General features: G+C 36.5%; 1 protein-coding gene across 1 annotated transcript; it reads left to right on the plus strand.

The window, feature by feature from the left end:
• Window positions 1-402: 402 nt before the first annotated feature.
• On the plus strand, window positions 403-5,562 carry LOC659904 (uncharacterized). Its single transcript, XM_966170.3, has 2 exons — window positions 403-641; window positions 3,066-5,562. The coding sequence occupies exons 1-2, from the start codon at window positions 577-579 to the stop codon at window positions 5,533-5,535; spliced, it is 2,535 nt and encodes an 844-aa protein (XP_971263.2). The 5' UTR covers window positions 403-576; the 3' UTR covers window positions 5,536-5,562.
• Window positions 5,563-15,207: the final 9,645 nt, after the last annotated feature.

Raw genomic sequence — 15,207 nt, forward strand, 5'->3', positions numbered from 1 at the left:
TTTAATTCTTAAGTCTTTTTTTTTCCCATTCTTTTTACTTTTAATTCTTTGGAGTAATAAAATAGAATTATTATTTAATTATAACAAAATTGTTTTTTTTAGAACACTGATCTTACGTTGTTTTAACTTGTTTTTTTCTTATGTTCAGTGGTGAAACTGGGCTTGAAAAAGTGTGCTCCACCGCTGATTAGTAACATACAATGGGAAAATGTCTCAATTTCCCCGTGTTGAAGGGAGTGAAACCCTTTTTTGCGCTCATTTGATCCAATCCCAGGGTCGTAAAGATAAGATTTTTGCTTAAAAGCTAGCATGTCGGTATTGAAAAGATGGGCCATAAAGTGGAATGCGGACATTTCTCTTAACGTTATGAGATCGGGTTGCGGCACTCGGTCTGGAATGGAACCCAAATAATGCTGCATGCTCCATTACAAAGCTTTAATGAGATCCCGTCTTTATTCGGTGGTCACAATAAAATCTGCTCAAAGCCTCGGAAAATAGTTGTCGCGTTTTGATGAATGTTTACGTGGCAATTAGACGTCACACTCAAACTGATTACCCAGTTTCTGAGGGGGATTTATGCTAATTAGGCCGTTTCGAAATTGGAAATGCTATAAATTGGCGCAGCGACAAGAGAATGCTTCGTAAGTATTTTCTTTCATGGCTTTCCACACATATCCGCTCTCACACTATACATCCTTCATTTGATTTTCGCACTTTGCATAAAATTGACTTCTAAATCACTACCTATCGGAACGTCGATTTCCTCTCTCACAATGGGAGATGATCGAAAAAGTTTTTATGGCATCAGCGCAGTGAAATGTTTAAATAATTGCGACCTGACTTGGCCCAAGTGAATAGCTCGAGTTGTGTAAATTAGGCGAGTGCTATCTGTGTAATAAAGTGGTTGTTATCACTTCCGCCCAGTTACTAATAGGACAATGCATTACAGCGTTAACTCCACACGAGTGTGTGTAAACATGTATGATTTATTGCAGACGTCTAGGCCGCTTTATTCAGCAACATTTTATCTAAACGTAGTAAATTTATTCGCCTTTTTTGCCAGGGGGCGAATTGGCCAAAAAGCGCGCGGAAATGTGCTCCTATCGCCATCGCAGATAACCCAAAATAAACACCGGTGTAAATCATTCGCGGTTTTTGGACAACTGCATATTTCTGCTGGCGAATTTCGGCGCGTTTTTCCCATAAATTATGGCCTGCAAAAAATCTAAAGACTAGTATTTGAATGTTTTTTTCAAATGTGTGTGCTTGTGGCACTTACACCGATGAAGATATTATTCATTTTGTTAAAACCGTCCACTCTGTTATTTCTGTTCGCTGGAAACGTAACAAATGCGTAGGTTTAGTGTCCCATTTCTATAAATTGCAATCATCTCGGGTGAACGTCGAGTTCTTTCACAGTGTCGTCCGACACTCCATCAGCAAATGACAAAAGAATTTAAGATTGAATGAACTCTCTTCCACAAAATGCGTTCGCACAAAAGTATTAAGAATAACTAACGGCTAAGCTCTTGCCGTAACAAAGCTTCCCAAGTCACTTGTTTCAGTTAAACTTTTCTATTACTAGGTCTGAAATCTCGCCCGGATTAAATTTGAATGCGTTACAGTGTGGAAGGCACTCGCATAAAAATTCATACGGACTCTTATGCTCCGTTAGTTTTTGCCTTTCATGTCTACTTCAAGTTTGTTCGGAGTGCGCGATTATATTATTCAGCCGCCTAGCGAATTTTTCTACAGACAAGTGTCTTTAAATAAATGAGCAGAGGGAGCTTCTACAAAGGAAATAATTGTACGGTTACAACGGTTAGTTATGATTAATTCAGTCGCGGCCTCGGGGGCTTAATTCGTAAACACAAAGAGGGAAATAACAATCGGGGCTTTTTATTAACGGTGCGGCGAATTTTTCCGAAGATTTGACGTGTGGCTAATAAAAGTCGGCTCCCGCATTTCTTTACGACTTACACCGAGATCGATGTTTTGTCATCGGACCTACGTTTATACATTGATACATCACAAAAAGCTCGCCAAAATCTCACGCTTTACGGAGATAAGCCTCGGCCAATCTTAATTTTAGAATCGAACCCGAACAGAAGGCCTTTCATACGGAGGTCAAAGCCGGACCAAATCAGTTTAATCTCCAGAGAGCAAACATTTTCCTTTTAGTTTATTACTTGACACGCCGGGGGCGACGCCAAGCGAGCAAATCGCATCTAAAGGGTCTGCAAAATTTCTAAATTCACTTGCTTGCAAAAAATAAATCCCAACAACATTGACTGTGTTTTTTTGGCTCTTGGGCACCAGCAATTACACAAATCGATGTTTGGTTAACACTTTTTTGGTTTCTGTCTAACGTGTGTTGAAATAATTGGGTTTGGGTTTATCGCCCGGCGCATCCACCATTTTTGAAATTGGTGGTTTTTGATTATTTGCCACTTTTGAATACAAATTTTGTATCTTTGAGCTTGCGTTTAGGTTCCTGAAGGGACAATTTACCAAAAATTGATGCAAAAACTAGACAAAAAGCAATGCCCAATTTTTTTATCTCTAATTTTAACCACATCTAATTATGCATATTTGAATTTATTGTTATACTGAGCAATAAAGGTGGAGCATTTCCACAAAATTCATTTTGTGAGCTTTAATAAACCCATCTGTCTTACACCCCAATTGAGTAGGTGAAATCTCGGCAAACCGGCGTATTTCCATCATCGTTGTTTTGATTTAGTGAAGGGGAGAGTGAATTTTGCTTTAGGATAAATATTTGATGAAGGTGCAAACAAAATAAAAGCCATACGAGCAGCATATCCCTTTAAATACGATTAGAGTTCGTGCTTTTGTATTTCTCTTCACCAAAAATTACTTGAACATAGTTAATATTTTATAAAATCCCTTCTCTCTAAGCACCGTTCCAGTGGGAAAGGTTGCAGGCTCTCATTCCAGAAATGGACCTAAATAATAATTAATAAGCGCTCGACTCGCAAAAACTCCATCAGAATTTTTCACAAATTGACAAATGATTCATTCTGACAATCTTGTCATTTATTCAGAATGAAGCCGAGAAAAACCAAGGCGAAAAAGTCCGACTTGGACGAATCTCAGCACCACGCCATCAAAGAAAAGCCGTACATAACAAAGGAAATTGAAACATCAATAACCCTCCTCGAAAGTCCAGAAAGCGGCCTCGTATTGGAGGCGCTCCTATTCCTATCAAAATATGCGGACATTCAACGGAACAACTTAATATTCCTGCACTCGCGTGGCCTCATGCCAAAGCTGCTGGCACTGCTCGACCATAACATTTGCATCGTGCGACTCTCCTTAAGACTATTATCCCAATTACTGGCCCTGGAGGCCGCCCAGCTCGAGCTCAACCAGCAGAAGTTCGACGAGCGGGTGCTCAAAATCGCCGGCTTTTACACCGGACACAAGGACCCGCACGTGAAAGAGTTCGCAATTCTCATCCTGGCGGCGTTTGCCAAATTGGGGCGCGCCCATATTTTACTGGCTGAAGCCGGCTTAATTTCAGCCGTTCTGAAAACGGTGAAGACGCCTGAAAGTGACACTATTCTGAATAGTTCGCTTGAATTATTCAGCAAGTTTATCGAAATGGAGCAAGTGAGGGGGGATTTACCCACAGAAAAGGACTTCCATTTGGACTTGTTCATCCAGCACTTGAACACTTCGGAAGCCTGCTTCAGGACCATCCTCGTCATTTTCGAAAAAATCACCTACTTCAGCGACGACCATCTCCTGAACCGGCTCAAAGAATGCCAAATTGTCGAGCACATGTTTGACATTATCATGGACCCCAGCCACGCAGAGCACACGCAGACTTGTCTCAACATCGTCTGGCACTGCATGGGGAACGAAATCACCCGGACTTACTTTGTTACGACTCTCGAGTTTTTGAAATTCTGTCAATGGGTCAAAAACTGCCCCCCGGAGGTCGGCCTCATCTGTGCTAGAATTTTCCTCGAACTCGCCAAAATCGACTCGATTAAACAACTCCTCTTTGACTTATCAATCGAGGACACGATTTTGTCGTTTTTCAAAAGTGATGATAAACAAGTGTTGAACGTAACGTGCGATTCGGTTTGTTTCATGTCCAAGCACAAGTACTGTTGCGAGAAGATAGTGACGCCTATAGTTGTTAAAAAACTGCTTACGATCCTAGGCCGGCAAAACGATGTTTACGACCCTGATAATGAAACGGCTTTATCGACTTTGTATTACTTGAGCCGGCGCGACTCTCGAACGGTTCATATGGTGCGGGCTTTTGACGGGGTTGAAATTTTGATGAGGTATTTGCGCAAAAAACTGCCCCAAGACTCGTACCGCAAGCTCTTGGAAATTGTCAATATGTTCGTTACTAATAATCAATTGCAAAAAGTGATTCTTTCCCCGGATTTGTACGAGATAATTCTCACACAAACTTTGAGTAAATTTGTTGAAATATGCAAGAGGAGTTTGGAAATTATGATAAACTGTTTAGGCGTCGAAGAATTTCGGAATTACTTTTTATTAAATCACGGTTCGCGCGTTATTGTTGATAAACTAGCGACGAGCACGGACGAGGAAACTATCCGACTGCTTGTGATTTTCGTTCACAATGCTTTGATCTTCGAGAAATTAGCGAATGATTTCGTGTTGAGGAAAATCCTGCTTGTGCTTAAGAAAATCCCGGAGGGTGTGAAATACCGGAACCCGCTGATCCAACGCGTTATAAATTTGGTGTTTAATATGTGTTTGCCGGTGAAGTTTTTTGAGACTGGGCGATTGGAACTAATGGATAAGTTGCACGAGAGGTTTTACGTTATCACAGGTCCTTGGAGCGAGCCGTTTCCATTTTTGGAGGTGTTGGAAATCAGGCGAATGTCCACCATAAACACAATTTACGTGGTCGATGATTGTGGACACCACAAAACGGACACGAAAGAAGCCCACGACTGTTTCAGTATCCAAAGGCAGAGCATCACAGAATCTGCTCTGTGTTCGTCGTCAATTATATCAATCTCCTCCGATCAAATGAAGTGCGCGATAAATTACGGCCGGCTTTCGCACGACCCCTTTTTGCCTAAATACTTCTCCCGAGTCGAGAAACTAACAAGTGGTGTGTCGCGTTTGCCTGAAAAAATCCAAATTCTGGCGAAATTCGTTGCAGATTGTCTGTGTGGTCCGACAGAGAAGGGTTCGATTTCGGATAAGTTGCACACCTTCAAGCTTCATATCGAATGCATTAAGGAAAAGCTCGGTACTAGCATGATCCCGATCGGGTATTTGCGTTTGGGGTTTCACTGTGAAAGGGCTTTGCTTTTTAAAGCATTGGCTGATCATGTTTACATACCGGCGACTTTGGTTAAAGGCAAGAGTAAATTGTATTGGAACGAAGTAGCGCTGATTCAGAGCGAAAAGAAGGCGAAGGTTTTGAGAATGTTCGTGGTGGATTTGATGGACAATGTGGGACAGCTGTTGCCGGTTGGCTCGAGGGAGTGCAATGTGTATTGTGATATTCTTTAATAAATGTCCATTGTTGGAAAAATTTTATGTTATGCCTTTTTTTTAAGATTTTATTTAACTTGCATTGTTACGGTAAGTACCTGGGGCCCGGTGGCCCAGTGGTATAAGCGCCACTTAAGGTCGGGGGTTCGAACCCGGATCAGGTGTAAAAATTTTTCTATGAAAAAAAGTGTAGAAAAGGGAGGTGAAACAACACGTAAACAAAAATAAGAGAGTGAGAGAACACATAGACGTATATACGTAAAGCGGAGCAAAAAAATGACAGAAATAAGAAAATAATGCGGCAAAAGGTAAAAGTACGTAAAGGCGGCAAATTGTAAACGTAAGAGCACATCCTAATAAAGAAAAAACACCTTTTGTTTTGTTCAAACTTTAGTTGAATCCTTAGATGACTTACTTCTTAAATTATAAAGAAAAATAAACGAAAGTAATTTATATCTAAAAATTTTTAGTTAACTGAATTTGTTTAGTAAGGTCCTGAAAAACATTGTTAATAAAAATCATGACCACTGCGAATCCAGTAGGATTTGCGCACGTTTACTATTTTTGACTAAAAAATATTAAAGTTTTGTGATTTTTGGAGAAATTATGTCCATTTTCGGCCAAAAACGTACTGAAAGTCACAAAAAAGGTAAAAATAATTTTAAAATTGTAGAATCAACTTATACGCCCGGTATCTTTTGATGAAATCTGGTGAAAAATTAGAGAATTATTTGAAAAAAAGTGAAAGAAAATATTTTCTCAAGCTAATTCGCCTACTTTTGAACTGAATGTATTTGCGTTTTAGGTGAATTATTGCAATTATATAGTTTGTGATGTTAATTTATTTAAAAAGTTTGTGTTAAAATATCTGCAAAAGTCAGTCAGTACTTAGGGCCCGGTGGCCCAGTGGGAGGTCGGGGGTTCGAACCCCGGATCAGGCGTAACAATTTTTCTATGAAAAAAAGTGTAGAAAAGGTAAGTGAAACAACACGTAAGCAAAAATAAGGATTGAGAGAACACATAGACATATAAACGTAAAGCGGAGCATAAAACTGACAGAAATAAGAAAATAAGCGGCAAAAGGTAAAAGTACGTAAAGGCACCAAATTGTAAACGTAAGAGCACATCCTAATAAAGAAAAATTACCTTTTGTTTTGAGAGAAAAAGAGATGAAGGTGAAACATAACTTCAAACTTTAGTTGAATCCTTATATGACTTACTTCTTAAATTATAAAAAAAAATTAAACGAAAATATTTAATTTATCTATAAAAATTTTTAGTTAACTGAGTTTGTTTAGTAAAGTTTCGAAAAACATTGTTAATAAAAATCATGGCCACTGTGAATCCAGTAGAATTCGTTGATTTTTAATCAGCAAAATAATGGTATTACAATAATACGGCGAAACTGAATCTCAGAGAAAAAGACGTTTAGAATAAGTAAAGACTAAAAAGTAATAAATAGAAAATAAAAAAAATGTTTTTTTGTCCGAATATTTTTGCATACAAAACGACAGCCCTCGAACTTAAAGCTTCTGTTCTCGCTCTACTATTTTGTGCCTGTAATTTTGTGAGAAAAAATTTTTGAAAATGCGGGTGGCCTTTGGTGGTTTTGCTCTCCCCGTTGGCAATTCCTCTGCGCTCTCAAATTGGGTCGAGTGCGCTTTTTCATTTTTCACTCAGTGAAAAATATCAATTGTGCCGCTCCGATTAAATTAGAACGTGATCGGAGTGTTTAAGACGGCTTTAAATCTTAATAATTCCAACACAAAGGCCCTGAATCTTGTACGGTTAAGCACGCCGGTATTCCATAAGCACTAATCCTAGTTGTAAAATTCCTAAATTAATTAACGGGGGCAATTCAGTGGGGAGACGCAAACCACTCGCCGCATTATCGGCACACCACTAAGCGTCACGCTTTAGATGAATTAACCATCACTTAGCGGCAAAAGACAAACTCTTGGACGGAAAATTAATTAAAGCCAAGGCAGAGAACAAACACAAAACGTTGTGATTTCGACAAGAAAGCGGTAACGTTGGATCTGGGGCGTTTTTACGCTTGGTACCTACCTACAGCCATTTTCGTGATGAGCTGCTTTTCCACTTTCTAATCCTTTCAGGCGCAGACCCATAATCATCCCCTGCTAAAATCTCGGGCTGTATTATAGCGCTCTCAATCCTTCCTTGTTTACTCGGCCATGGAATATGTGTAAATACGAAACAATATTAAATTCATTAACATTTAAGGCTAGGGTAAACACACGTTACTAGCCTTCTGAAACATTATGTCTGCCGTAACTGAGCATCTGTTGTGAGGCAAAGATCCTGCTTTAGCGATTTATATTTTTTGTTTTATGGGTTCTACGAGCGACCTTTAATTCGGTAATCTTTCCCAGCTTAGGATTAATTCAAGCGTCAATCCTTGAAATCCGGTCTCGAATTATAAATATTCAGCATTAAAAGCCGACTCAACTTCATAAGACGCAAACTTTTTTATTATCTAATAAATCGGCGAAATTTCTGTATTCTTTTAATTAAACATTCTTTCCGAAGTGGATTCATTAAGAGTAAAAAATGAAACTTCGTATTTCATTCTTGGCGTCTAATTTTATCGATTTTTGCGTCAAGGAAGTGTTTTCTTGTTACATTTATGTATAGAATGTTTCGCTTTATCATAATAAAGGAATTAGGATGCGCTATTTGGTCCGATGTCGATCGTTTAGCTTGACAAGACTAAAAGTGCTGAGATACAAAAGAGGGAGAGAAAACAATGACTACAGGAGATTTTCTAGGTGAAGTTGGAAACTCTTATTGGACTTTGGTGTTTGCAGAGGACCGCGGAACTTGGCGAGAACTGAATAGTTTAGTTTTTTAAGTTAACACTTGTATTAAAAAATTAATTAACTCTGTTTCTTATGACTCGAGATTATCTCGATGAAGCAACTTTTAATAAATAAGAGCGAGGCAAGTCCGGGGGATATTATTAAATTCTTTTATCTCAACTTAAACAGTGTTCATTTCGGCACCAGCTCCAAGTACAAATAGAGACTCGTCTTGTTATTAAACTCATAACAAACATAACTCGTCTGAATTTTCCTTCCGGTCTTTGAGACTTGTCCGTTTTTTCGCCATATCTTATCATGAAATTTGATTTTGTAAAATTGCGCTTTAACTCAACAACCCGATAAATAAAGCCTAACTGTATTTCCGAAGACTGAGGTCACGTATTTTCTCAATGGATTTTCAAACATAATAGAGTGAATGTCAAAGTTGGGAACATCTGTGCTGCCTCCGTCGACTTTCTCCGCTCGACGTGATTTAACAAAGGTAACAATAACAAGAGGGAAAATTAAAATAAGCGCGACGTCACTGCAAGAGACGCTTCGACTCGTCTAATAACCGTAATTTATGAGATAATGACATTCCGGGGGTGAATTGATAGAAACGAGGGATCGCAATGATTACATACATCGTTTGATGTGAGTATAACGAATGTTTTCGCTAAATTAGAGCACAGGCGCTATCTCGCTGCTTCCTCTTGATTTACACTGCTTTGCCTAATTACAAATCCAATATTGGCACAAAAGCGACATTTATTTCAAATAATTAATGGAGAATTTTTACCTGAACGTTCAGTTTGTGAGATGCTTAGGGTCGCTGCATTATTAATTCTCTTATTTTAGGCTTTTCTACCTGCAAAGAGAAAATTTGAATAAAATAACACGCCGCTTGCAAATTTTCTTTTATTGGCGAATTTCCAATTTGAATATTCGACTAAGAGGCCTTTGCGTTATTATACCACATTAATGAATTTAATTCCTCTTTTATTTTGAAGATTTCGGCAAACTGAAACCTCAAGTACGCCTTTTTATCATTCCACAAAAGGACAATACGATATTTTTGTAAAGTTTTCGTAAGCCCAATTTTAACGAAGATTTTTTATTTGATACACGGTCTGTAATTAAATTATTTATTAAAAAAGTTTGTGTTAAAATATCTGCCAAAGACGGTCAGTACCTGGGGCCTGGTGGCCTTGTGGTATAAGCGCCACTTACGGCGAGGGAGGTCGGGGGTTCGAACCCGGATCAGAGTAACAATTTTTCTATGAAAAAAAGTGTAGAAAAGGTAAGTGAAACAACACGCAAGCAAAAATAAGGATTGAGAGAACACATAGACGTATAAACGTAAAGCGGAGCATAAAACTGATAGAAATAAGAAAATAATGCGGCAAAAGGTAAAAGTACGTAAAAACCCCAAATTGTAAACGTAAGAGCACATCTTAATAAAAGGAAAATACCTCTTATTTTGAGAGAAAAAGATAAACGTACAAGTGAAACATAACTACAAACTTTAGTTGAATTCTTAGATGACTTACTTCTTAAATTATAAAAAAATAAACAAAAATATTTAACTTATCTCTAAAAATTTTTAGTTAACTGAGTTTGTTTAGTAAAGTTTTGGAAAACATTGTTAATGAAAATCATGGCCACTGCGAATCCAGTAGGATTTGCGCACGTCCACTTTTTTTGACTAGAAAATATTCAAATTTGGTGATTTTTGGAGATCTTATGTTTATTTTCAGTCAAAAACGTGCTGAAAGTCACAAAAAGGTAAAAACAATTTTAAAATTGTAGAATCAACTTATACGCTCGGTATCTTTTGATGAAATCTGGTGAAAAATTAGAGAATTAATTGAAAAAAAGTGGAAGAAAATGTTTGCTCGAGCTAATTTGCCGACTTTTGAACTGAATGTATTTGCGTTTTAGGTGAATTATTGCAATTATAAAGTTTGTAATGTTGATTTATTTAAAAAGTTTGTGTTAAAATATCTGCAAAAGACGGTTAATACTTGGGGCCCTGGTGGCTCAGTGGTATAAGCGCCACTTTCGACGGTGGAGGTCGGGTGTTCGAACCCGGATCAGAGCAACAATTTTTCTATGAAAAAAAGTTTAGAAAAGGTAAGTGAAACAACACGTAAGCAAAAATAAGAGATTGAGAGAACACATAGACGTATAAACGTAAAACGGAGCATAAAACTGAGAGAAATAAGAAAATAATGCGGCAAAAGGTAAAAGTACGTAAAAACCCCAAATTGTAAACGTAAGAGCACATCTTAATAAAAGGAAAATACCTTTTATTTTGAGAGAAAAAGATAAACGTACAAGTGAAACATAACTACAAACTTTAGTTGAATTTTTAGATGACTTACTTCTTAAATTATAAAAAAATTAAACGAAAATATTTAATTTATCTCAAAAAATTTTTAGTTAACTGAGTTTGTTTGGTAAAGTCCCGAAAAACATTGTTTATAAAAATCATGGCCACTGCGATTCCAGTAGGATTTACTCATGTCCACTATTTTTGACTAAAAAATATTCAAATTTGGTGATTTTTTAAGAAATTATGTCCATTTTCGGTCAGAAACTTGCTGAAAGTCACATAAAAGGTAAAAACAAATTTAAAATTGTAGAATCAACTTATACGCCCGGTATATTTTGATGAAATCTGGTGAAAAATTAGAGAATTAATTGAAAAAAAGTGGAAGAAAATGTTTTCTCGAGCTAATTCGCTGACTTTTGAACTGAAAGTATTTGCGTTTTAGGTGAATTATTGCAATTATAAAGTTTGTAATGTTGATTTATTTAAAAAGTTTGTGTTAAAATATCTACAAAAGACGGTCAATACTTGGGGCCCTGGTGGCTCAGTGGTATAAGCGCCACTTTCGACGGTGGAGGTCGGGTGTTCGAACCCGGATCAGAGCAACAATTTTTCTATGAAAAAAAGTTTAGAAAAGGTAAGTGAAACAACACGTAAGCAAAAATAAGAGATTGAGAGAACACATAGACGTATAAACGTAAAACGGAGCATAAAACTGAGAGAAATAAGAAAATAATGCGGCAAAAGGTAAAAGTACGTAAAAACCCCAAATTGTAAACGTAAGAGCACATCTTAATAAAAGGAAAATACCTTTTATTTTGAGAGAAAAAGATAAACGTACAAGTGAAACATAACTACAAACTTTAGTTGAATTTTTAGATGACTTACTTCTTAAATTATAAAAAAATTAAACGAAAATATTTCATTTATCTCAAAAAATTTTTAGTTAACTGAGTTTGTTTGGTAAAGTCCCGAAAAACATTGTTTATAAAAATCATGGCCACTGCGATTCCAGTAGGATTTACTCATGTCCACTATTTTTGACTAAAAAATATTCAAATTTGGTGATTTTTTAAGAAATTATGTCCATTTTCGGTCAGAAACTTGCTGAAAGTCACATAAAAGGTAAAAACAAATTTAAAATTGTAGAATCAACTTATACGCCCGGTATATTTTGATGAAATCTGGTGAAAAATTAGAGAATTAATTGAAAAAAAGTGGAAGAAAATGTTTTCTCGAGCTAATTCGCTGACTTTTGAACTGAAAGTATTTGCGTTTTAGGTGAATTATTGCAATTATAAAGTTTGTAATGTTGATTTATTTAAAAAGTTTGTGTTAAAATATCTACAAAAGACGGTCAATACTTGGGGCCCTGGTGGCTCAGTGGTATAAGCGCCACTTTCGACGGTGGAGGTCGGGTGTTCGAACCCGGATCAGAGCAACAATTTTTCTATGAAAAAAAGTTTAGAAAAGGTAAGTGAAACAACACGTAAGCAAAAATAAGAGATTGAGAGAACACATAGACGTATAAACGTAAAACGGAGCATAAAACTGAGAGAAATAAGAAAATAATGCGGCAAAAGGTAAAAGTACGTAAAAACCCCAAATTGTAAACGTAAGAGCACATCTTAATAAAAGGAAAATACCTTTTATTTTGAGAGAAAAAGATAAACGTACAAGTGAAACATAACTACAAACTTTAGTTGAATTTTTAGATGACTTACTTCTTAAATTATAAAAAAATTAAACGAAAATATTTCATTTATCTCTAAAAATTGTTAGTTAACTGAGTTTGTTTGGTAAAGTCCCGAAAAACATTGTTAATAAAAATCATGGCCACTGCGATTCCAGTAGGATTTACTCATGTCCACTATTTTTGAGTAAAAAATATTCAAATTTGGTGATTTTTTAAGAAATTATGTCCATTTTCGATCAGAAACTTGCTGAAAGTCACAAAAAGGTAAAAACAATTTTAAAATTGTAGAATCAACTTATACGCTCGGTATCTTTTGATGAAATCTGGTGAAAAATTAGAGAATTAATTGAAAAAAAGTGGAAGAAAATGTTTTCTCGTGCTAATTAGCCGACTTTTGAACTGAAAGTATTTGCGTTTTAGGTGAATTATTGCAATTATACAGTTTGTAATGTCGATTTATTTAAAAAGTTTGTGTTAAAATATCAGCAAAAGACGGTCAGTACTTGGGGCCCTGGTGGCTCAGTGGTATAAGCGCCACTTACGACGGTGGAGGTCGGGTGTTCGAACCCGGATCAGAGCAACAATTTTTCTATGAAAAAAAGTTTAGAAAAGGTAAGTGAAACAACTCGTAAACAAAAATAAAAGATTGAGAGAACACATAGACGTATAAACGTAAAACGGAGCATAAAACTGAGAGAAATAAGAAAATAATGCGGCAAAAATGTAAAAGTACGTAAAGGCGCTAAATTGTAAACGTACTTTTTGTTTTGAGAGAAAAATAGATAAACGTAAAGGTGAAACATAACTTCAAACTTTAGTTGATCTCTTAGATGACTTAGTTCTTAAATTATATAAAAAAACTTAAACGAAAATATTTAATTTATGTCTAAAAATTTTTATTTATTTGAGTTACTAAAGCCCCGAGCCTGTATTTTTGGGCTTCATTTAAGAGAAAATAGTGCGTTTAGAGTTTGTAGCAATTAATTTGGGCATTTATTATTTCCAATTTATTTTAAACCGTGTCATTCATAATTTATCCCCAAAGCACGCTTATTTTTACTCCTGAAAGCAGAGTTAGCAAACCTTCACAAAAACATTCAAACGAATTAATTAAATCGTTTTCAGTAAAAACAAATTACAGCAAACGAAGCAAGAAATCTGAAAAGCAATTCATTAATTTAGCTTCCCACCTTTTGCTAAAAAATGGACATTGTTCGCCGTCGAACCCGTTAATCACAATTTTTTTGCAAGAAAAAGCGCAAAATTTGTTTAATTAATATCGTTTGGGGCGTTTGTGCGAGCCGTGTGAAGGCCCAAATGTGATCCTATTTGGGGCTTCCGGTTGGTTGGCTTTGTAATTTATTTTTTAATGCAGATACGCATTCAATTTGTCCGAGTTTGTAAAGCTTAATTACAACATTAGAGAATAAACGAATGAAATCTGTGTCGTTTTTCAGGATTTGCTAAAACGCGATTCGATTGATCGACTTTAAAAATATTAAAGCGTCCGATAAGAAATATCGGAAAGTTGGTAGCGGCGAGGCCTAACCTCGAGCCATTTGTCGTGATTGATTGATAGATACAAAAGCAGTAAATCTTTGATTTGTTGTTGAACAAAAATTGGCAAAAAGCCCGTCCACTTTATTTCTTGTTTTATTAGTTTTGTTGCGAAACTCACTTAAATTTCGTTACCGGACCATAAATCGGACGAAAACTAATCCACAAACAGATTCATCACGCGGACATAATGGCCCGGATAATACATAATAAACCGATACAGAATCGGCGATCACACACTCGAATTATTTATAATATGTCTATTCGAAGTCAATTGGCTTAAATCATTCGCGCAACGCTGCTCGCCCGAAAAACCATAAAAATAATTGACTTGTTTTGCCGACCTTTGACACTGCAAGCACACCAGTCCTATAAGTGCTGTAAACACGGTGAAGCCGTCAGAATTAAAAAATGCAACATTGTTGGATACAAATTTGTTACTCGTCTGAGCCGAGCAACGGAGACAAAGGAGTAATTCCGCGCTAGAAAAGTGCCAAGAAATTTCTTTTGAGACGGGAAAGTGGCAAGTTGTTGGCAATCCTCTTGACGAGGAAGTATGACACCGGTTGTGCATAATAAAACATTGCAAAAACATCCATTTGCTCCTTCTTGCAAGTTATTTAATAACGTTTCAGTAAAACAATCCGTTTCAATATTCCCCAGCGTTATTTGCGCAATTCGCGATGATGCCGTCGTTTGTATTCTTATTTGCTCCCGTAAGTTGAGCCTCCCTTAAAATATGTGCCAATATTTGTACGAGATTAAATTATGTTCCTGCAGTCTTGAGCTATCCTCGAAATTAAATCAAACAGTTGTTGTTTTAAGTGACTTTCAAGTCTGTTGGCGAAACGTAACAAATCTCGGTTAAGTTGGAGCCAAAATTAAGAAAAATAATGGCACGGAAAGTCTACTATTGTCGCAATTAATCTCGAAGTAAAGGTTAAAAGAAAGTCACGAAAATATTTATGTAGACAGTTACAATTAACTGCTCGTTATAATTTTAATCTGTTGAGATTTTTTACTCCCATTGAGATGAAAAATTGCAAAGCTCACGCTTGTCAAAAGCATTGCTCTCGGCTTGGGCTTTTTCAAGCAATGAAGAGGATCATATTTCAAATGTCGTTGCATCTAGCATTTTTAATAGACTTATTTTTTCCATCGGCGTACAAACTTCAACTTAGCACATTTTCTTAACTTTGGAGGTGAGCTCGAATGAATAAAACAGTTGTACACGGAAGTGAAGCCGGAATGTATAAACACGTTTCCCTGCTCTATACATTTAT

The sequence above is a fragment of the Tribolium castaneum genome, chromosome 4 (assembly GCF_031307605.1).
Source record: "Tribolium castaneum strain GA2 chromosome 4, icTriCast1.1, whole genome shotgun sequence".
Lineage (NCBI taxonomy): Eukaryota > Metazoa > Arthropoda > Insecta > Coleoptera > Tenebrionidae > Tribolium > Tribolium castaneum.

Coding starts and splice junctions, on each gene's coding strand:
- LOC659904 (XM_966170.3), top strand. CDS start 577: ATGCTAATTAGGCCGTTTCGAAATTGGAAATGCTATAAATTGGCGCAG. Junction 642..3,065: donor CAGCGACAAGAGAATGCTTC/GTAAGTATTTTC, acceptor TCATTTATTCAG/AATGAAGCCGAGAAAAACCA.